Here is a 23890-nt window from a genome sequence, read left to right as displayed (position 1 = left end):
CAATTTCATATTTTGTGTATAGAAGTACCGCATTAAGTACAAGGAGCCAATATTATTTTATTGAGGTCAAAGGTCATTTGGAGACACCAGGGGTCACAACGTGAAAACCTTGTTAACCATTTAAACGATAACACACAGCGTTGTCTGTCCAACGAAATGTAAGCGCCACCAGCCTATCTATGACGCAACCAAAATATCTATGCGCTTTGGTATAACGCTTAAAATAATGCCCGTACGTTTGTATATCCTGTTTACCGTGTATTTATATCTATACAACAATATCTGTCCAACGAAAAGTAAGCGCGACGGCCTTAGGTATATGACGCTACAAAAATGTATATGCGCTTTGCACGGATGTATGTACACACTGTGTACCGCGTATTGATATATATATATTTCAACTATAGCATACAGCGTTGTCTGTCTAACAAAATATAATATATCTTTGACGGAATCAAAGTAACTATGCGCTTTGGTATAACGCTTTTATGCACGGATGTTTGTATACCCTGTGTTCTGTATATGTATATGTATATAGTTAAGGCTTCATAATTGACGCACCTTCGTAATTGACGCACCTTCAAATATTACTAGCAACGATACAGCAGGCCACCTTAACTTTTTGCAGTCAAGCAGAATTACATATTTAATGAGTTTAAATCCATGTCAGCTATTTGCTGACCAAATTGTGTGTTTTTTGAAGCTTTTAACACCCTCCCCAAAGTTTTGCACGTTTTGGGGGCATTTGGAGTTACCCCCTAAAATTAACCAACATTACCTCAATATGATACCACTATTCTCTGAGCATAGCAAACAGCATCCAAAGTCAATGGATGTGTACTAAGGCCTACACTACAGTTAGTTTATCGACGAATGTGTCAATTTAGGGGCATGAAAGAACTTGACACAGCAGACATGTTGTGGTCAAATTCTGCTCAATTGTCTTTGCGTATGCACAGAACAATAACTATTTTGATATCGTTACATTTCTGAGGAACTACACACATGAAAAATGCATACAGATGAGTGATTTGGATTTATCCTTGATAGACATCGTTGATCAAATCCTTAAGTGCGTCAATTATGAGCCCAACATGCTACATTTAAACTATAGCATTTATACAGCTTTTTCTGTCCAACGAAAGGTAAGTGCAATCAGCCTATCAATGACCCAACCAAAGTATCTATGCGCTTTGGTATAACGCTTTAATGCCTGTACGTGTGTATATCCTGTTTATCGTGTATTTATACACGATATATCAGCCTTGTCTATCCAACAAAATGTAAGCGCGACGACATTAGCTTTAACGCAACCAAAATAGTTATGCTCTTTACGCGGATATGTATACACTGTGTACCGCGTATTTATATCTATAAATTTAAACTATAACATTCATCAGCGTTGACTGTCCAACGAAAAGCAAGCGCATCTAGCCTATCTTTGACGGAACCAAAGTATTTATGCGCTTTGGTATCACGCTTTTATGCCCATATGTGCGTATTTCCTGTTTACCGTGTATTTATATCTATACATCTAAACTATAACATACAGCGTTGTCTGTTCAACAAAAAGTATGCGCAACTAGCCTATCTATGACGCAACCAAAGTATCTGAGCTTTGGTATAACGCTTTTCTGCACGGATGAATGTATACACTGTGTACCGTGTATTTATATCAATATTTTTAAACTATAACATACAGCGTTGTCTGTCCAACGAAAAGTAAGTGCCACGACCTTGGCTATGACGCAGCCAAAATATATATTCGCTTTACACGGATGTAAGTATAGACTGTGTACTGTGTATTTTTATCGATACATTTAAACTATAACTAACACCTTTGTCTGTCCAACGATATATATAAGCGTAACTAGCCTGTATATGACGCAATCAAAGTATCTATGCGCTTTGGTATAACGCTAGCCCGGATGAATGCATACACTGTGTACCGTGTATTTGTATCGATACATTTAAACTTTAACTAACACTTATGTCTGTCCAAAGAAATATAAGCGTAACTAGCCTATCAATGACGCAACCAAAGTATCTATGCTCTTTGGTGTAACGCTTTAATTCTCATACGTGTGTATATCATGTTTACTGTGTATTTCTATCTATGCATTTACACTATAACATATAGATTTGTTTGTCCAACGATATGTAAGCGCGACGACCTTAGCTATGACGCAACCAAACTATATATGCGCTTTGCGGGGATGTATGTACACACTGTGTACCGTGTCTTTGTATCAATTCTTTAAACTATAACTAACACCTTTGTCTGTCCAAAGAAATATAAGCGAAACTAGCCTATCAATGACGCAACTAAAGTATATATGCTTTTTTGTTATAACGCTTTAATTTTCATACGTGTGTATATCATGTTTACTGTGTATTTATATCTATGCATTTAAACTATAACATACAGATTTGTTTGTCCAACGAAATATAAGCGTAACTAGCCTGTATATGACGCAACCAAAGTATCTATGCGCTTTGGTATAACGCTTTAATGCCCGGATGTATGTAGACACTGTGTACCGTGTACTTATATCTATAAATTTAAACTTTAACTTACAGCAGCGTTGACTGTCCAACGAAAAGCAAGCGCAACTATATCATACCAATGACGCAACCAAAGTATCTATGCGCTTTGGTATAACGCTTTAATTCTCATACGTGTGCAAATCATGTTTACTGTATATATATATATATATATATATATATATATATATATATATATATATATATATATATATATATTTACACTATAACATACAGATTTGTCTGCCTAATGAAATGTAAAGCGTAACTAGCCTGTATATGACGCAACCAAAGTATCTATGCGCTTTGGTATAACGCTTTAAATGCCCGGATGTATGTAAACACTGTGTCCCGTGTATTTATATCTATACATTTAAACTACAACATACGGCGTTTTTTCTGTCAAATGAAAGGTAAGCGCAACTAGCCTATCTATGGCGCAAACAAAATTTTATTCGCCTTTGTATAACGCTTAAATGCCCGTACGTGTGTATTTAAATACCCGTACGTGTGTATATCCTGTTTACCGTTCAATTAAATCTATACACTTAAACTATATCATACCGAGTTTATTTGTCCAACGAAAGGTAAGCGCGACGACCTTAGCTTTGACGTAACCAAAATATTTTTGCGCTTTGCACGTATGTGTGTATACACTGTGTACCGTGTATTTATATCTATACATTTAAACTATAAGATACAGCTTTGCCATTACAACGAAAAGTAAGCGCAACTATCCTGTCTATGACGCAACCAAAGTATCTATTCGTTGTTGAATAACCCTGTTATGCCCGCTTTAAGAGAAGCATTGAGACATACTGCTAAACCAGTAGGAAGGCCCGTGACTACCTTGCTTGGAAAATAAAGTCGCAATTTAAGGACGTTAACATTGACAATTTCGAGGTGGCAATTAACCTTGCACAAGATCGTGATACGTGGCGGAGGTTTATCACTGAGCATGTCGGATAGACGAGACTCAACTTACTACTATTCTTTATGCCCGAATGTATGTATACACTATGTACCGTGTATTTATATCTATACATTTCAACTTTAACATACATCAGCGTTGTCTGTTCAACGAAAAGTAAGCGTCACGACCAGGCTATGACGCAACCAAAATATATATTCGCTTTGCGCGGATGTATGTATACACTGCGTACGGTGTATTTTTATCAATACATTTAAACTATAACTAACACCTTTGTCTGTCCAACGAAAAGGAATCGCAACTAGCCTATCTTTGACGGAACCAAAGTATATATGCGCTTTTATGCACGGATGTATGTTTACACTGTGTACCGTGAACTTATATCTATAAATTTAACTTTAACTTTAACTTTAACATACATCAGCGTTGACTTCTAACGGAAAGCAAGCGCAACTACCCTATCAATGACGCAACCAAAGTATCTATATGCGCTTGGTATAACGCTTTAATTCTCATACGTGTGTATATCATGTCTACTGTGTATTTATATCTATATATTAAAACTATAACGTACAGCGTTGTCTTTTTGCACGGATGAATGTATACACTGTGTACCGTGTATTCATATCTATATTTTTAAACTATAACATACAGCGTTGTCTGTCCAACGAAAGGTAAGCGCCACAACCTTAGCTATGACGCAATCAAAATATATATTCGCTTTGCGCGGATGTAAGTATAGACTGTGTACTGTGTATTTTTATCGATACATTTAAACTATAACTAACACCTTCGTCTGTCCAACGAAATATAAGCGCAAGTAGCCTATCTTTGACGGAACCAAAGTATCTATATGCACTTTGGTATCACGCTTTAATGCCCATATGTGCGTATTTCCTGTGTACCCTGTATTTATATATATATACATTTAAACTATAACATACAGCTTTGTCTGTCCAACGAAAAGTATGCGCAACTATCCTATCTATGGCGCAACCAAAGTATCTGCGCTTTGGTATAACGTTTTTATGCACGGATGAATGTACACACTGTGTACCGTGTATTTATATCAATATTTTTAAACTATAACATACAGCGTTGTCTGGCCAACGAAACGTAAGCTTGACGACCTTAGCTATGACGAAACCAAATATCTATGCGCTTTGCACGGATGTATGTTTACACTGTGTACTGTTTATTTATATCTATACAATTAAACTTTAACATACATCAGCTTTGTCTGTCAAACGAAATATAAGCGTAACTATCCTGTCTATGAAGCAACCAAGTATTTATACGCTTTTGAATTACGCTTTAATGCCCTTATGTATATGTACACACTGTGTACCGTGTATTTATATCTATACATTTAAACTATATCATACAGAGTTGATCTGTCCAACGAAAAAGTAAGCGCCACGACCTTAGCTATGACGCAACCAAAATGTCTATGCGCTTTGCACTAATGTTTGTATACACTGTGTATTTTAAATTTATATCTATACATTTAAACTATAAGATACAGTTTTGCCAGTACAACGAAAAGTAAGCGAAACTAGCCTGTATATGACGCAATCAAAGTATCTATGCGCTTTTGAATTACGCTTTAATACCCGGATGTATGTATACACTGTGTACGGTGTATTTATATCTATACATTTCAACTTTAACATACATCAGCCTTGTCTGCCAATCGAAGAGTAAGCACGACGACCTTAGCTATGACGCAACCAAAATATATATGCGCTTTGCACTGATGTATGTATACACTATGTACTGTGTATCTATTGATTTAAACTATAGCTTTGTCTGTCCAACGAAAAGTAAGCGGAAACAAAGTAACTATGCGCTTTGCTATAACGCTTTTATGCACGGATGTTTGTTTGCATCATCTTTCTTCGGAAATTTGCTTGTTTTTTGCTCATTTTAGTGAACACCTCCTGTCGTGTTTACTCTAGTATCAATGTTTATTGTTTCTGTCTGACGCAACCAAAGTATCTATTCGCTTTTGAATAACGCGTTAATAAACGGATGTATTTATACACTGTGTACTGAGTATGTATGTATATATATATATATATATATATATATATATATACACTTAAGATATAACATACAGCGTTGTCTGTCCAACAAAAAGTAAGCGCGAAAACCCGATACCTTTGACGGAACCAAAATATCTATGCTCTTCGGTATACGCTTTACCGAACAGATGTGTGGATGCATAACACTCTAAGGGTACGGTGTATTCATATCTATACATTTTAGCTACTTTTATGCAAGGATATATGTATACACTGTGTACCGTGTACATATATACATTTAAATTTAACATACAGCGTTGTCCGTCCAACGAAAAGTAAAGGCCAAGACATTAGCTATGACGAAACCAACATATATATGCGCTTTGCACGGATGTTTGTATACACTGTGTACTGTGTATTTATATCTATACATTAGACTATAATTTACAGCTTTGTCTGACCAACGAAAAGTAAGCGCGACGACCTTAGATATATGGTGCTCATAACTTCATCTTTGAAGTTTGAATCTTGCCAGCTTAATTAATAAAGATTGATATAGGCTATTAAAATAAACAGTTTGTGAATCTCAAAGTAACAACGAAGCATCCAAGATATTACAAATCAAGGACTCTCTTTCCATATATAAATATATTAACGGCGACAACCGAAAAGGAAAATGGTGGTTAATGGGTTTATACATACATTAGCGGTAAGAAACCTGATGAATTTTGTGTTCATCAAGTAGGACTAATCAACACCGATAATACTTACAATGCATGTCTAATGCAGTTATATATGATTATACCGTAACACTTAAAACTATGGAAGTACATAAGTTAAAAATATATTGTTAGTGTGTTGCATTTGTGTTATGTATAATACTTCAAATAATTCATTAAAATACTTGCACCAACATTAAAGACGTCTTATTATACACACGTAACACATACAATGCAAACCTGATGCAGCTGTTTAAAATTGTTATACCTATCTAAAACATGTACGATACATCAATATCAACATTACAAGACAACGTCTTCTTTTACACCGGTATAACACATACAATGCAAACCTAATGCAGATGTTAAAGACTGTCACGTGCATAAGTACAAACTATAATCTGTTTCGTTTTTGTGTTATGTACATCAAACATACAATGCAACATAATGCAGCTGCTTATATACGACTATTACGTACACAAGTACAACAAGAACTGTTTTGTAACTGTTTTATTTGTGTTATGAAATATGATCGTATTGAGCACTGGTAACACTAACGATGCAAGCCTGATGCAGCTCTTTATGAATTTTTACGTAAAGATTACAGCTACGTAAGTATATACAGACCAATTGTAACTGTTTTGTTTAAGTGTTATGTACGATACCTCAAGAGAGTCCATTCAAACTTAGGTATTTATATACATCAGTAACATTAACAACGTAAGCCTAATGTTTATGATTGCTAGCTGGGTTAAGAATAGATTTCGTAGCGATTTGCCGATATCTGGGATTTAGATATTATAATTTGACAATTTAAAGTGTTTAAAATGTCGTAATTTCACTTAATTTGATAAAACTATTGCCAAACTTGTTTGGATACGATACATATTAATACAGTGTTACAATGGTTATAATAAGTGCCCAAATTTCTAACATAAACAAAGATAAAGATAAAGTAATGCTCTCAATACAAGAATCGAGCGGAAGTTGTTTTTCTCGGAAAACGGAATCCGGACACACGGACACACGGACACACGGACACACGGAATCCCATTGCCCAAACGTAGAATGCTTTAATTGCCACGAAATGGGACACAAAATCTATAATTGCCCTCAAAATAACGAGAATGCACAGGATGAGAACAATGACATGAACCCGAGTAACACAAAGGACGAAGAGGAAACTCGCCGAAGCGAATCACCAGACACAATAGAGGAACCGATGGACTCCGTAAAAGAACCAACACCAGAAAAGGAGTATACAGGGACTGCACTATCTAAAGCGACTGAACTGGGACAAAATGCACCAACGGTATCCATGGTTACGAGAAGTAGTACCACTCAATCTCCTAATCCTAAGCCTCTAAAGAGACAAGTGTCAAGTAGTGAAGAGTTTCAAACCGTACGATACAAGAAAAGGACGAACTTATCGAATCAAAGTAAACTTACAAGGAACGTTAATAAACTGAAGAACCCTAAAGAAATTATGCCAAAATGATCAGTGTTGCTGTTTATATAATATTACTTACGATATTTCACACATATAAAAGAGTGGATAACGCATCATTCAATTGCCTTCAACCTTTCAACATGGCTTCTCTTCTGAATCCAAACGTGAACTATAGTCATGACACTATTACATGTCAAACCAACGTATCATGTAAGTACTATGATATTGATACATTCAATAAGTTACCACAACGTAATTCTGTATCCATATTCCACCTCAACAGTCGTAGCCTCAACAAAAATTCTGACGATATATATTCATACATTACAACACTAGACGAACATTTCTCAGTTATTGGGTTTACTGAAACTTGGCTTGGCAAAAATATTTCCCCCCTTATCAACATGGAGGATTATACACTTGAAGAAAGACACAGAGAAACCAGAAGGGGTGGAGGAATCTGCCTATTTATATGTAATGATGTTAGTTATAAATGTAGACCTGATCTATCAATATTTAATGAATCTATTGAGTCATTGTTTATTGAAATTACAAAGCCTTGTAAACGTGAGAATTCCATCATCGGTGTAGTGTACAGACCACCAAATGGCTCATTGGTTGATTTTAACACACACATGGAAAACATTTTGATCACTATAACCAATCACCAGAGAACTACATATATTATGGGGGATTATAACATTAACTTGTCCAATTTTAGTAAGTCTAGAGATTTTTTAAACATTATGCACTCGTATGGTTTTAACCCTACGATAACAAAACCTACTCGTTTTAGTAGTAATACAGCTACTATTATTGATAACATTATAACGAATGCTAATACCTCGCTTACTACAGGCATACTCATTACTGATTTAAGTGATCATATGCCTATATTCCTAAAGGTTCTTGACAGGACAAACAAGACAAAAGAACCCTTTCATATACGAAATTTTAACAGACACAACATGTCAGAATTTATCGACGACATTGAGAAGGAAACATGGGAGGAGGTGTTAACTAAAGTTGATGCTAATTCAGCTTACAACTCATTTTTTAACACTTTTTATTTAACTTATAATAAGTGTTTTCCTCATCTATTAATTACTAAAGGAAATAGGCGCAAGAGAAAACATCCATGGATTACTAAGGGTATACTAAAATCTATTAAAAGAAAAAACCATCTCTACAGACTTTACTCAAAAGCTCCTACAAATAGCAATAGAGAAATTTATGTTGCTTACCGAAACAAGTTAAACCACATAATAAGATTTTCTAAAAGGTTATATTTTTATAACAAATTCAAAGATAGTAACAATAATGTAAATGATACCTGGGGCGTAATCAATGAGGTTCTTAAGAAAGACCGTAAGAAATCATCGTACCCATCTGTTTTCAAAGACGGCGATCACGAAACCAGCGACGATCAAGACATTGCAAACGGTTTTAACGATTTCTTCATTAACCTTGGACCCTCACTTGCCAGCAAAATCAGTCATACTGCAAAATCAAACAACCATATGTATAGCAATAATAGTACGCGAAACTCTATTTTCACCTATCCTGTCAGGGAGGAGGAACTCTTACGTGTTGCGAATCATTGCTTAAAGCCAAAGAAGGCAGCTGGGTATGATGATTTCAAGCCAGATATTGTTAAGCAGGTATTACCTTTCATTGTCACCCCTCTTACTCATATCTGTAACATATCGTTCACCACTGGGGTATTCCCAGACAAGCTGAAGATTGCTAAGGTCTTACCCATTTTTAAGAAAGGAGAATCCAATATCTACGAGAACTACCGACCAATCTCTATTCTATCATGCTTTTCCAAAATTCTCGAACGTCTCATGTCCAACAGAATAATAAATTTTCTAGATGCTAATGACATACTTTGCAAGGAACAATATGGATTCCGCCCTGGTCACTCAACTGAGCTTGCCCTGGCAGATGCCATTGATAAATTATACGATAGCCTTGATAAGAAGAAAACATGTATTGGAATATTCTTAGATCTATCAAAAGCATTTGATACCATTGACCATCGTATTCTGCTAAACAAGTTATCATTGTACGGTATTAGAGGACCAACCCTTAACTGGATGGACAGCTACTTATCAAAACGTTTACAGTATACTTCGTATAAGAAGACCATGTCTGACTATGCTGAAATCCGCTGTGGTGTTCCTCAAGGTTCAATATTAGGACCACTTCTTTTAATTATATATATCAATGACATCTGTCATATCTCTAATATTGCAAAAACTATTTTATTTGCAGATGACACTAGTATATTTTTCGAATCCAATAACTTGAATACTTTACATGACATAGTATCCATGGAGTTGAATCAATTTAACGACTGGTTTGCAACTAATAAGCTTTCACTTAATCTTGATAAAACCAGCTACATTGTGTTCAATAAAAGCAAATCTTTTTCTTGGAAAAAAGACATTTTAATGGATGGTAAGCCTATCAAGCATGTACATAGCATAAAGTTTCTTGGAGTTTATATTGATAGTAAACTTACTTGGTGTGAACATATATCAAATATTGCAAACACTGTGGCGAAAAATGTTGGTATCATTTCTAAGTTGAAACACTATTTTCCTCAGAATATTCTTAGAATGCTTTACCAAACATTAGTGTTCCCCCATTTTTCATATTGCTCTATAATCTGGTCTGGCACCCATAATGTTTATCTTCACCCTCTTGAAATCCTACAAAAGAAAGTCATTCGTCACATAACTCATTCTGAATATCGTGAACACACCAGCTCACTTTTCAAATTGCTCAACTTATTAAAATTTAACGATATTGTTAGGCTGAATGTAGCCACATTCTTTTACAAGGCTTGGAATGGCTTACTTCCTGCAGCCTTTCATGACTTATTTACTATTAACAGCGCCATACATAGTCACCGCACTAGAAGTGCCGGTCAAGCACACCACAACTTATGTAATACAACATTTGGTACGTTAAGTTTAAAGAATCGTGCTATGAGGACATGGAATGATCTAACTGCTACTATAAAATCTAAACCATCTAAAGAAACATTTAGAAAAGCACTAAAAAAAGAAGTAATTTCTCAGTATTGATACATCGTTTATATTGTATGTTATTAATTATTCTTTATTAAGACACTAGTTATATTTTCATTTATGTATATATGTTTTTTTTTTTGTCTTTTTTTCCCCCTTTCTTTCTTTCTTTCTTTCTTTCTGGGAGTCCTTTACCTTGTTAAGCCTGAATTGGCTTTTTAGAGGACTTCCCTCCACATGTATATATCCAGTGGAAAATCAAATAAATCAAATCAAATCAAATCAAATCGTTGGCTGCTTGGTAGCAGTTTGTTATTAGCTAATCTGAGCTTTGCGGGCAAGAAGAGACACTTCCTCGAAAACGTCAACTTTTAACCAGTTACTTGGTTAAATTTTGTGAATACAAATCTATGCTGGAAATTTAGAAATGAAACGAAACAGGTTGCTTGAATTACTCGCTGTACTTTGTTTTGAATTTGTCACAATTTAAAGGAATGACAAGGTACCTGCAAACACATAATGCATGCATGGGCGTCCAAGATGGGTGGGAGGAGGCGGTGGGAAAGGCTCTCCAGAGGCGTTCGAAAAGAGGAGACCGGGGGTATGCTCCCCTCCCACCTTCACTAGCCGCGGGAAAGCGTTCAGTCGTTTTTTTCAAATTCAAAAGCATTTTATAGCTTGTTTGTTCGTTTGTTTGGGGGGGGGGGGGGGGATTCAACAAAATGTTAATAACATAATGACAATAATGTAAACCTAAAAAAATGCTTTTGCGAATTGCTTTTTTTTCTTGGCAAAACAAAATGAAACATTGCTTTGAAATCTTCAACGAGGTACATTTATTTTATTTAAATCAATTGTATTGTTGCAAGTTATCAAACAATCGTATAAATTCCGGCTGCCTATACGGTCTGACGTTGTGCAAATTGCCTGGACACAGATTAATGGAGCCCTGACGTTTAGCAACGACCATTGTCACACGTGAAATCACGTCGGGTGGCTTCCAATTTAACACTTTAACTCAAATTTGGAATCGTTGAAATTTAGAAAGTCATTTCAGATGGGAACCCGGAACCTCCTGATTGCTAAGCCTCATTGCTTCAAATGCCACCGACTTTATCCACTCGGCCACAGCATCGGTATATTGGTATGAATTGCCTGGTACATGTTCATGTTCATGTTCATACATATGTATATGTATATATATATATATATATATATATATATATATATATATATATATATATATATATATATATATTATATATATATATATATATATATATATATATATATATATATACATATAAAAATGAGTAACACTACAACTTACTAGGTTCTAAGTCCAGGGACGTCGCTAGAGGGGGGGTGTGGGGGGTGTCTCACCCCCCAATCTTGGTAAAAATGACGATAGTTGGAAAATTTGAGTGCGACAGTCGGAATTTCCGACTGTCGGAATTTCCGACTGTCGCCAGCTTCAATTCGGAATTTCCGACTGTCGCGCTCTAACTTTTCTGACTGTCGCACTCTTATTTTCATATGTTCTTGTAATTTGTGAGTGACATAAAATTTTCGATCAAAATTGACCTTTAATCAGTCATATTTACCACGTTTTCCTCGTCACATTGAGAAATTGTATATCGCGATCTTTATACTCCACCATACAAAACTTCGTATGAGTTTGAATACTCTAAAAAAAATACAACGTTCGCCAGCTTCAATTCGGAAAATTTATGTATTAATTTTGCTATTGGGTGGGTCGACCCTGTTTGCTAGCTTAAAGTAAGTTCAGGATATACCAGGGACGTAGCCAGGGGAGCAGGGGAGCGACTGCTACCCCCTTTGAGTGTCGAAAAAAAATGTTTAAAAACTGTTGTTTTATTAGCATAGTATTTTGTCAGTGCTCTTTTGATCTTGAATACTCGTCAGCTCCGTTAACTCGGTTATAATCGTAATAACATGCAGGCCTACTGATTCAACTACTTACTTAGTTTGGCAGATGCAATTAGATAAATTTAGCCTATAGCCTATTACAAGCCTACAGTTGGCCACTGCGTAATAAAATACATATTGCCTACCTAACCTCACTCGATGGAATGTCACGAACCGTATGCACAACGACGACGACAAGTTCGTTCTCATCCGTTCTATGATTCGTCCTAAGTTGTTGCACGAACAGCATGTTATGAAGCTAAGCTAGCAATCGTACGTGATACGCACTTCCTATGAATAATTATTACACTGTTAATACACTGAGATAACGATATTTTTTTAGGCCACTGCAAATCTGGCTGTCTTACAAAATATGAAAGTTTATATTGTCCATCAATTAAGTTCGTCAAATGTATTTAAGTTCAGACATTGGACAATAAACAAGAATCATCCTTCTGGAAAAATTGTAAAAGAGCACTATGTTTGTCTTTCTGATATATTATGTAAAAGAACATGTAAAAGAATTCAAACAGGAAACAAAATCTGCTGATAGTATGATATCATATGATAATGATGAAACTGGCAACAAATTGCACCAGATCGCATCTAAGGACCTTCAATTGTTCAAAAAATCTCAAAGGGGAGGGGGACACCCCCTCCCCTTAGACCCCTCCCCCATATCAATCGCTAAAAGTTCTTCCCCTTTCAAATTCCTGGCTACGACGGTGGGATATACACTGTCTCTATGCAATTAAAACGCTCAATGCTAATCTACGGAAGTTTAAAAGTGCCATCAACATAAGCAAATTAACTTTGCTCCATAAGGTACAAATGTATTGCAAAAAGTTCGGAACAAAAGTGCAGTCGCGAAAGGTGGGGTGTCTAACTGACACTGACCGTATTGTTGACGATGAGTGCGCGGGGGGGGGGGGGGGGTACAAGGCAGCAGTCGGAATTTTTTGACTCCAAAACCCATCCAGTTGGAATTTCAGCCACTACACCCCCCCCCCCCCCCAATCATCAGGCCTTAGCTACGTCCCTGTCTAAGTCTCTATGTGATGTTGATAGACTAAAAAGTGGACCTATACAGAAATAACATATATGACATAACTTACCGTATTTTAAGAAGGTCACATTGACAACTGAACTACAAATTTTCTTTAACCTTAATGTATCGGAAGTTAACATTATACAATACATGCTCATGTTTGTTGAAACTGTAAAGGTACTCAGAATTACCCGTGAGTCCCTTTACTTGCAGTCATTGTTACACGTGAACCCCAAGCAACGCATTAGTAACTGTGGAAAGCATAATAACCTACGGAAGCCGGGAAGGTTTGCTTGAACCATTCGGAATGTTGATTTAAAGTGGAACAAGTTTATAATAACTATTGTAGGCGGTACGTATAGACCGGAAACCCCAGAAGATTTATTTAGCAGCATAGAGACAAACAGTTTGATGGGCTGGTTATGTAAGTATATGGTCAAGAATCAACAATATGTGTTGCTCCCGGGTCCCACCCTGTACGAGTGGCATGGGGCCCAAAATAAAGGGCCTAAAATGCATACATATATCCGAAAAGAGACAAGGACAAATATAGCTGGATATCCCTCGTATGGGGCACTGATGACAGCAACTTTCTCCTGTACGGGGCCCAAGACAGAGGACCCCAGGGCCTCAAACATGGCTTATTCATCCGAACAGAGACAAGGATAGAACTAACTGAAAATCACTAGTCACATGTAGTAGAACTCTAAAACAGTGATGACAGCAATTAATTACAGTACGGTGCCCCGGACAGCAGCCCAAAGGACCCACTAAAATGCATTTATTCAGCCAAAGAGAGGCAAGGATGATTCTTTTTGCGTTGGAACTGTCACACTTTGGATTAAAGAAATACAAATGAAAGCATAGAAAGTAGAACAACGGCATCTGTAGCTTGTTCTGGTCACCCAAATGTTGGCCTGTACATGACCACAGACAGCAGCCCGACATTCATGCGAATAACATCGACTATCACTTATTGAAAATGATTGAATATAATTTATTTAACAACAAAAATGATTTCAACTTATTGGGAAATAGTTATTCTTTATGAAAAACTATTTCTTGGAACGGACCGACATACAACTTTCCTTACTGGCTAATTATTGATTATCAACTGCATGACCAATGACTGACTGGATACTATTTGGTAACAACAACAATGATTGAAAGTTAAATTTACCTCCAAAAATTATTTTAAATCATATTTTAACAATGTAAATAAACCATGTTTGGAGCCCTTTGGGGATGCTGTCTGGGTTAGGATTAGTTGCTGCTATTTGTAGCTTTGTTATTCTTAATGCGTAATAGTTCCGACACAAAATGAATCATTCTTGTCTCTTTTCGCTTGGATAATACCATGTTGGTGGGTCCTACAGGAATTAGTTAAAGTCATCAGTGTTTTAGAGTTCTACTATAATGACTAGTGAGTTTCAGTTAGTTCCACCCTTGTTTCTTTCGGATGAACAGACCATGTTTGGGACCATGGGACTCTTTGGGGCTTCTGTCTTGGGTCCCGTACAGGAAAAAGTATTATTGTGAATCCTAATGTGTAATAGTTCCAACGCATTCATTGCTATTGTAACTCAAAATAGCCCCGTTCGAGTGACATCCAGCTATTTTGTTCTTGTCTCTCTTCGGCTAAATAAATACAATTTTGGGCCCACTATTTTGGGCCTCAGGCCACTCGTACAGGGCGGGACCCGGCAGCAATACATACTCTTGAATGTTGACCGTATACTAACGTAACCAGCCCATCAAACATTTTGTCTCATTCCGGCTAAATAAATGGGCTTTCAATTATTACAGCCACCGATAAACTGCATTGCCTGAAACAATTTGTTTTCATGAAGTATAGCTAGTAGCCTTAAAATAAAGTTTAAATGTAAACTTTATCACTTTAAGTTCCAAAGAAAATATTTTGAAAAATTGTGTATAGCCATGGCAACTTTTGTAAGATAAAATGGTTACGGCATTGTGTTACAATAACAATCATGCATGTATCTGTAAACAGTACGAGCCGCCACAGAGTGTATTTATATCCAATTCTTTATTCGTATCCGCTTACCGTGACGTTAACTCGACGTTACTCACACAGAATGGAATGGTGAAAAAGATCAAATTTCAAGTTATAATTGGCAGGTTTAACTCTACTGTATACGCAACAGCACGGTTACAAGTATCGGTGTAAGGGGACTGGGGCAGAGTGTGGATCAGTTAAGTTGTTTGAATTTCGTGCCCAAGCTCTATCTTGGGTGACTTTTCTTAGAATTATTACAACAATAACCTACATAATATTTCAAAAATGTCGGCAGGGTTTCATTTGACTTCAAATGCTTTCATTTCTGTACTGCTGAGTGTTGTCCAGACTTTCTCGTTGTCAGCAGGTGAGTATTTTTAAGTTCTTTCACAAGACTGCACGATATATATACATTTCTTTTTCAGCAGTAACAGGCCATACATGCTGTTAGAATTTTTATGTTGGCTTAGTTTATTTTGCAATCCTATAGACGTCAGTCTTAAACCAGTATAAATACCTCACAATACGGTATTCCCATAATGCCGAGGGCTTTAGATGAAGGCAGAAACACAGCATTCAAGAAGGAGTTAATTGCATGTAAATGTACATTTAATAGCATGTATTTACTGTTAGAACAGAGGGTCGACAGGTGGCTTGGCGTGATGTATCTTCACATGTCAATCATCATCGAAATCGGGATTTGGAATATGTGAAGGAGCTAAATCGATGATATGTATGTATGTATGTATGTATGTATGTATAGTGATCTTCCCGCAAGCAGGAACTCGCGAAAGAAGCCATGGAGGCTTATAGACTCGCAAGCTGACCGTAGCCAATCTCTCGGCACACATCCATTTAACGTCCATGTCGGGAAGTTGTCATTGAACAACAACACCCTTGCAAGACGACACACATTGCTGTCGGCGGGGAATCGAACCGAGGATCCCATGACTGGGAGACGCCGGCGTTAACCACTAGGCTATACACTCCGCCTATATGTCGATTTAAATCGATAGAAGTCAATTTAATCTGCTAGAAACTGGTATAAGTCGAGGAAAATTGACTTCTATCGAAAAAAAATCGACATATCATCGATGTAAACTGGTAGATATATACCAATATACTACATATCATCGATTTAAATTGGTATATGTCGATTTAAATCGATGATATGTTAAATTAAACTGGTATAAGTCAATTTGAATCTACATCTTCCAGTTTAAATCGAAGATATGTCAATTTAAATCTGTAAAAGTCAATTTAAGCTGCTAAAAACTGGTATAAGTCGAGGGAAATAGGGAAATGTCGATTTGAGACTGACGGCCCGCCATACGATTTTCACGTCGCGTAAGCTCCACTATTGTCATGCATACCCGCTGGACAAATGTCTTTATAAACTTCTCATTTTCCGTTTCTTATAGGTTGCTTTGTACAGATAACAACAGATATTTATCCACCTGTTATCAACTTTACTGGAACTTCATGCACGTGGAAGATCAAAACTTCGGAATCTGATCGAGTAATATTAACGATCGAGCGATTCACGTCGCACATCATTGACAACGATAACTCTTGTGAAGTATTTCTAGAAGTGAGCTTCCAATTACATTATACAGAAGTAACATCAATAAACCTCATGCAGTTTGATACCTATTCCTTACAAACCCATTGTTAAGTTCATTTTATTGTGGCCTATTTTGTTAAGTTTACGCGTATATGTACAACTTTTCTCTAATGCCACTTATGCCATGACGGCTACGACATCGCGAATTCGGCGTTCGTACGGTGGCAACTATACCTAAAGTCATTTGAGGTATATTCTTATCTTATTCATTTAGAAGTATTAATATATGGTTGATATTAAAGCACATCTTTTCTCTAGCCTTCTTCACCTAGGCCCATGCAAAGCATTGCTTAGCATCATCTATATAGCTGCAGTAATATCGCTATTGTTCGGCACTGATGAATAACGTAGTTTTTGAGATTAAAGGGGGCACGTGCTGACACTTGCTTGATACGAGTAGCATCGAACTAGGGGAAGATGGTTTAAATTTTTCTTTAAGGCGGAATGGTTCCAAATGGTGATTTATTTAAGATGTTTTATCAACCTTAACTGAGACAGTCAATGGATACATATGCGTATATTCAGCAGCTCTCAAATGTTCATATCCACAGGTTTTTGATGATTTCAGTTCTGTGTCGCCTATATGTCCAGGAGGTCAGTATCCTGAGTATATATCAGACGGGGATGTTTTATATTTGTCATTAAATTCCTCTCACAACACGGACATGGCGAGTGTAGTGGCCAGATTCAGAGTTGGTATGCATGTGACCATCTGTGTCTTCTTTCTTTCTTCTTCTTTTAATACCGATAATATACCGAAAAATATTCACATATAGCATTCCATAAGAAATTCATTTGCTACCAAGAAAATTGCCGCTTACTAGGCTTATAGTTAGTGATGAAAGGACAAAACACGTCTTTAAATATATCACAATATATAATATATATGATATAGATACATTGCCATGATAGGTCGTAATACACTCATGTCATTATGTAATGCAATGGATTATTTTGTGCAGATTAATTAAACATTAGCGTTATTTTGCGACAGCGGAGGATTACTACTTATGCGAGTTTGAGCCGAGCACTTCATGTACGCAACACGTGGAAGAAGAGTTGTTATGGGGGCAGCAGCAGCAACCTGACCCTGCCATAGAGTGTCCTCGATTAGAAGAAACAAATTCACTCGATTTAACAGGTAGGTATAGCATTGCCCGACCATACTGGATCAAATCAATACATATTTTAACACATGGCAAGCAGTTTTTCTCATACATGATGCAGTTTGTTCGTTGGTTTGGTAGAATGAAGTCGCTTGTAATACAAGCTGTGCAGCAAAATACTCGCCGTGTCCTCTTCAATTACACAATGTGTTTATTTCTAGCCCCGTATTGCCTAACGAGACAAGAAATACATCTTAGCATTGTTTATTTCTACAGAATATAATATATTTATGTTGGTAATCTATCTCGTCTTTGCGTTAAGGATTATAAGTTTGAGCAGTGAATCAACGACTAGAGTACCGACTATTCCCCCCATTTTTTTTTTGGGGGGGGGGGGGTTGATAAAGATGGTTTCCTTATCTATCTAATATAAACTATTTTACTGCATTGTCCTCACGTAACAGGTCTTTTCTACCAGAGCGGAAGAGAGACAAGCACATTTAATGTGTCACTAACTACTGCAGGAAGCTACCTCATTCTATTTGATATCCTGAATATATGTAGCGCTAGTTCAAAGCCTCCGGCAACGCTTGAAATGAATCTATGCGAAGTAAGCACGAAAATATCAATCGACAGTTCATACACAATCGAGAAAAAGTATGCCAAAATTGCAGAATGCCGGGACAACTTTAATGTGAGTAAATCATTTGACTTGATGTTCGGTGATGTTAAATTTACAGATGTGTTCGTTTCGTTAAGAAACATTTTATAACGTTCTTCAAATATATTTTGATTTGAATTATGTTAAAATGAATTTTTATAACCTTTTTGTTTAATTAATTTTAACTGGCACCCGGTCTAATATTCATCCATGACTCGTCGTGTGCTCCCCCCCCCCCCACCCCTCCTTCGACCCCTTTGAAACAGCTTGAGGGAATCTGTTGGAATCGGATTAAAGGCAAACAACCACTTTAAATATTTTGCAGTAGTAGACAGGTCACAGACGCATTCTTTTCCGACAGTAGAACGCAGCTTCACCGACGTGTTTGATGTGGGTCTTTAAATATTCAGCATCCGGTACGCTATGTTCTAACATTTGCGATGATTTCATTGGCACGGTCCACAAGACAGTTTTAATATTTTGGCTAATATTTGTTGTCAATTTTAGTAATTGTTTTTCATAATTCAGACGTTTAATACTATCTTATTTCAGATTATTCTTGGGCCTTTGATGTCCGTAGATGCATTTTCCATCATTCGTCTTGATAATGTCCGTATTATGATAATTACAGAATCAGGTAAGGCCTTGCAAAACTTTTATCTGTATGGTTCAGTGCTCCTTTGGTTAGAACATTGCTAACAGTGACAGCTTCCGTGTGCGCATGTGTATTTGTGTGAGAGCGGATGTGTGTGGAGTTACTTATAACTAAGGAGCAGGCTATACGTTGTATGAGTTATATTTTTATTTATCTCTCTTGAAATTCACGTGTTCTACACTGTTCTAGTTCCACCAAATGAGGCTTTGTCAACAATAGAGCCAGCGCGTTCCACACTGGAGACGGGAATAGATGCAGACTATGAAAGCGACACGAAGAGTAAGTATTGTTTTACAAAAACCGCTATAGTCTTACACTGGGATAACAACACGTACCGCTATAGTCTTACTTCTGCTTCTGTTATGTACTCGTTAAAAACCCCTCTCGGGTATCACAACGAGGATGTTGGTACACTGGGATAACAACACCGCTATAGTCTTACACTGGGATAACAACACCGCTATAGTCTTACACTGGGATAACAACACCGCTATAGTCTTACACTGGGATAACAACACCGCTATAGTCTTACACTGGGATTACAACATCGCTATAGTCTTACACTGGGATAACAACATCGCTATAGTCTTACACTGGGATAACAACACCGCTATAGTCTTACACTGGGATAACAACACCGCTATAGTCTTACACTGGGATAACAACATCGCTATAGTCTTACACTGGGATAACAACACCGCTATAGTCTTACACTGGGATAACAACACCGCTATAGTCTTACACTGGGATAACAACATCGCTATAGTCTTACACTGGGATTACAACATCGCTATATTCTTATACTGGGATAACAACATAGTTACAATCGAATTTATAAACACTGTGTCGTGAAAATGCCTTACCTATTAAATAATACTATGGTAATACGCATTGGACACAAAATATGAAAGTTTACAAAAACATTGACTGATTCGATGTTTATTACCATGTGTATCGTGATATTTAACTTAATCTACGGTTGTTTTGGTTATGTCCAAAGCTTGCAAGGATAATCCTCGTTCCCTCACATCCAACCCCACCCCGCCCTGCCTTAGCTCCCCCAATGTATTTAAAGTGATATTTGAAGTTGTAAAGGTGTTTATAATAAAAACGATGTTTCCTCTATTATATGTGTACTATTTCTTATTTATCCATTAACAAGGCATAAGAAAACCAACTCCGTTGACCCACCGTCCCATGCAATAATCTCAATGAGTGCGGGGTTATAACATAGCATAATTTAAACCGCGCAAAAAATATCGTCGTTTCCCAACATGCACTGAGTTCGGGTGTAGTTCTGATGATGTTTTATCCTAAGTTTTTATTTCCTGTACATGTTAGTATTCATCATGGTTTACACCATCTTACCCCACTATGATTTTTTACAAAGATTCCTTCAGTTACAATGTACAATGACATTCTTATCGTTGTTTTTGCCTCTTTCAGGTGGACACCACCTTTCTACACTACTGATAATAGTAGCGTCCTCCGGTGTAGGCTTCCTTGTCATTGTTACAGTAATCGTCTGCGCCTGCGTATTGGTGTGTATCAGGTATATATACCGTATTCGGTTCTGTAAATTGGTACATAAGTAAGATTTACGCCAATGACCTGCAGGTTTGAAGCATTAATACGTAAGGTATTCTCGTTACATTTGGACAAGCAAGTCGTGATATACAGCAGACTATGTGCAAGAAAAAACTTCGGCGGGTTGTTTCATAACCAAACTAGTCAAATGGGTCTTATATTTGTAAATCTAACGCTATAGTAGCATGATTCATCTAGTGATGCTGCATGGTTCATTCAGGTGGCAATCAGTTGATGACAAAATAATAGTTTAAGCTCTATATATAGCGTTTGCCAGACAGCAGTCTGTGCCTAGTATACACTGAACTTGATTCCCCTAGCAGATCGAGTCGGAGACAAGTCAACTGGAGTCAAGGCACCCCGAGTTAAGTCGAGCCTTGAGGCCAAATGATTTGCACTGAAGTACGATATCAGCTACTTAAAATATCTTCCGCGAAATCCTCCACCCCTTCTGCTAACAAATTAGCATTGTTGTAATGAAAAATAAAATGTTAAAAAACTTATGAATAGTGCAATTGTGGTGTGGAATTCATATAGATTTGCAATGGCAGTTGAGGTATGTTTGCGCTTTTCCCTCAGTTGAGAGTCAAAATTTTCAATATCCCATCTTAGTTTTAGTCCCCCCCCCCCCTTCCCTTCCCTCTCCGTCTCCCCTACACCACCGGCGTACCAAAAAGATACATACGTACCAGCAAATACTCGTGTGTGGTCTTAATCGTTGTTATTTAGTGTGTTAGTTTAGGGTCACAAACATCTTTGTGTTGCGTTTGATGAGCTGTATTAACAATCGATTTGTTCATGGACCGTAGTTGTTATGACTATGAAGTCTTTGCTTCCTTAGACTCATAATTCAGCCATTTTAATTGATGATCCTGTGATGTTCAAACGGTATTTTGTACAAACGTTTTACATAAAATTGTTGGCGCACTGATAATTACTTTAATGATCTATGATATGAAAGTTAACATTGTGACAGAGAGGCGTGTATGTGTCGGTGCGTGTGATATGTGCGTGTGTGCGTGTATGTATGGGTGTATAGGTGTATGTATATACTTAATAAACTGTGATTCTAATTAGTTAATAACTCCAATGTTTTCTTTAATTTCAGAAAACGTAGGTCTGAAGTGCCAAGTATCGACACCAAGATCAATTTTGAAAACCAAACGTATGAAATTCATTATAAATTACACCCAAATCTACAACTACAGCAATATCAACAAACGGACGACTACCAAGAAATTGCTCAGGAATACCAATTATGATTGCATCGAAAAAGCAACTTAGCAATAAGTTTATGTGAAACCGCCCTTTATTTCCATACTCATAACCAGAACTCATAACCAGCTGTTCATAACTAATCTTCTTAGGCCTAATGTAACATTATTGATGGCATCACATTTGCGGTATCTTCAGATACAAGTGAGATATCATTCAGCCTGCCGTCTTAAAAGAATAGTCCAGGTAAAAAAAAAGATTTGACATGTTTAAGAAAGGAACATAATCTAAGCATTCTGGTGAAATTTGCATAATTAAATGCCGTCATAAATATTTTAATGTCTATTTTCAGATCGTGTTCTCGTTGTATCTACTTTTACAATGTAGTAGCATCAGGCATGACATAGGATCGCAGTAGTAACGTAAAGTGAATTATGTATAGGTCTATAATATGACGGGAAGGGGGTGAGGTGGTTTCCGTGTATCTTATTTGATTAGCTCTGCAAGAAACAGGGGAGGGAAAATGTTTTTGAAATGATCATGGAAAGACAATATGTAGTAAGGAACCAAATTTCGTGAGATTAACATTCATCTTTTATTTAATATACTTTCTTATTCTAATGTTGAAAACGTTTTTAGATAGACTAAATATGGCAAAATAGATCTAATTTATCTCGGGCTCGTATAAGGAACACGATTTAGATTAATGATGATATTAATGCCCATATAAAAATTCTCAACAGTTTGAAAGTGGTTAATTTACGTTCGGAAAATAAGGCAGAAATTCTCTTTCCACTCCTTTACTGTGTCTTTTGTCAATAGTGATTGGATTAAACACCTTTTCTCCATCAAATTCAACTATTACCAGATATATAAATTGGTTAATGACTGAGAATTTGACCTTCGAAAATGATAAGTTTTAGCTCATTACATATTAATGAGGAGTGACGTCATGAAACGCCGTGCATATACTACAAGAGAAGAAATCACTTTTCGCACCGCTGGGGACTGACTGTATGGCCAAACATATACATTGATAATTAAGTTCACTGGTAATAATTACGATTGCTTCCTAAATAATGTCTCAATAGGTGGCACATGACGAACATGATGAAGGTTAGTTTGACTAACATACAAGACCCTGATCTTTCATCCAGTCTCGTGAACTGGAAACAACATGACATTTTGTCAAAAGATCAATACGCGTCATGATGCAAATTAATAATATGTTCATTGTCTTTTATAACGCCTTTTTTGTTAGCTATACAAATGTCATATATATTATTCTTTACGAAAATATGCGTTAAAATCAACTTTTTAATCTTCATGTTTGCATTATTAT

The 23890-nt window shown here is 36.7% G+C and overlaps 1 protein-coding gene and 1 long non-coding RNA gene across 4 annotated transcripts; one reads left to right on the top strand and one right to left on the bottom strand.

Annotated features, from left to right (window-relative positions):
- Positions 1–1656: 1656 nt before the first annotated feature.
- On the top strand, positions 1657–23861 carry LOC139961762 (uncharacterized). Of its 3 annotated transcripts, none has more exons than XM_071961246.1 (9): positions 1657–1780; positions 17122–17291; positions 17876–18020; positions 18319–18465; positions 18895–19124; positions 19644–19728; positions 19936–20025; positions 21193–21298; positions 22442–23861. In XM_071961246.1, the coding sequence occupies exons 1-9, from the start codon at positions 1744–1746 to the stop codon at positions 22593–22595; spliced, it is 1164 nt and encodes a 387-aa protein (XP_071817347.1). In that variant the 5' UTR covers positions 1657–1743; the 3' UTR covers positions 22596–23861. The 3 variants fall into 3 exon arrangements, with proteins under 3 accessions (XP_071817347.1, XP_071817348.1, XP_071817346.1); XM_071961247.1 differs by lacking the exon at positions 1657–1780 and adding an exon at positions 15745–16067 and having other exon boundaries at positions 17876–17918; XM_071961245.1 differs by lacking the exon at positions 1657–1780 and adding an exon at positions 15747–16067.
- Positions 8816–10988, bottom strand: LOC139961818 (uncharacterized). The gene is made up of 2 exons (XR_011791028.1): positions 10902–10988; positions 8816–9168 (listed from the first exon to the last, which is right to left on the bottom strand). It is a non-coding gene; the product is annotated as an uncharacterized lncRNA (long non-coding RNA).
- Positions 23862–23890: the final 29 nt, after the last annotated feature.

The sequence above is a fragment of the Apostichopus japonicus genome, chromosome 20, assembly GCF_037975245.1.
Source record: "Apostichopus japonicus isolate 1M-3 chromosome 20, ASM3797524v1, whole genome shotgun sequence".
NCBI classification, from domain to species: Eukaryota; Metazoa; Echinodermata; class Holothuroidea; order Aspidochirotida; family Stichopodidae; genus Apostichopus; species Apostichopus japonicus.
This window is presented reverse-complemented; position numbering and strand designations above follow the sequence as displayed.

Coding starts and splice junctions, on each gene's coding strand:
- LOC139961762 (XM_071961245.1), top strand. CDS start 15,986: ATGTCGGCAGGGTTTCATTTGACTTCAAATGCTTTCATTTCTGTACTG. Junction 17,292..17,875: donor CTTGTGAAGTATTTCTAGAA/GTGAGCTTCCAA, acceptor TCATATCCACAG/GTTTTTGATGATTTCAGTTC. Junction 18,466..18,894: donor AAATTCACTCGATTTAACAG/GTAGGTATAGCA, acceptor CTCACGTAACAG/GTCTTTTCTACCAGAGCGGA.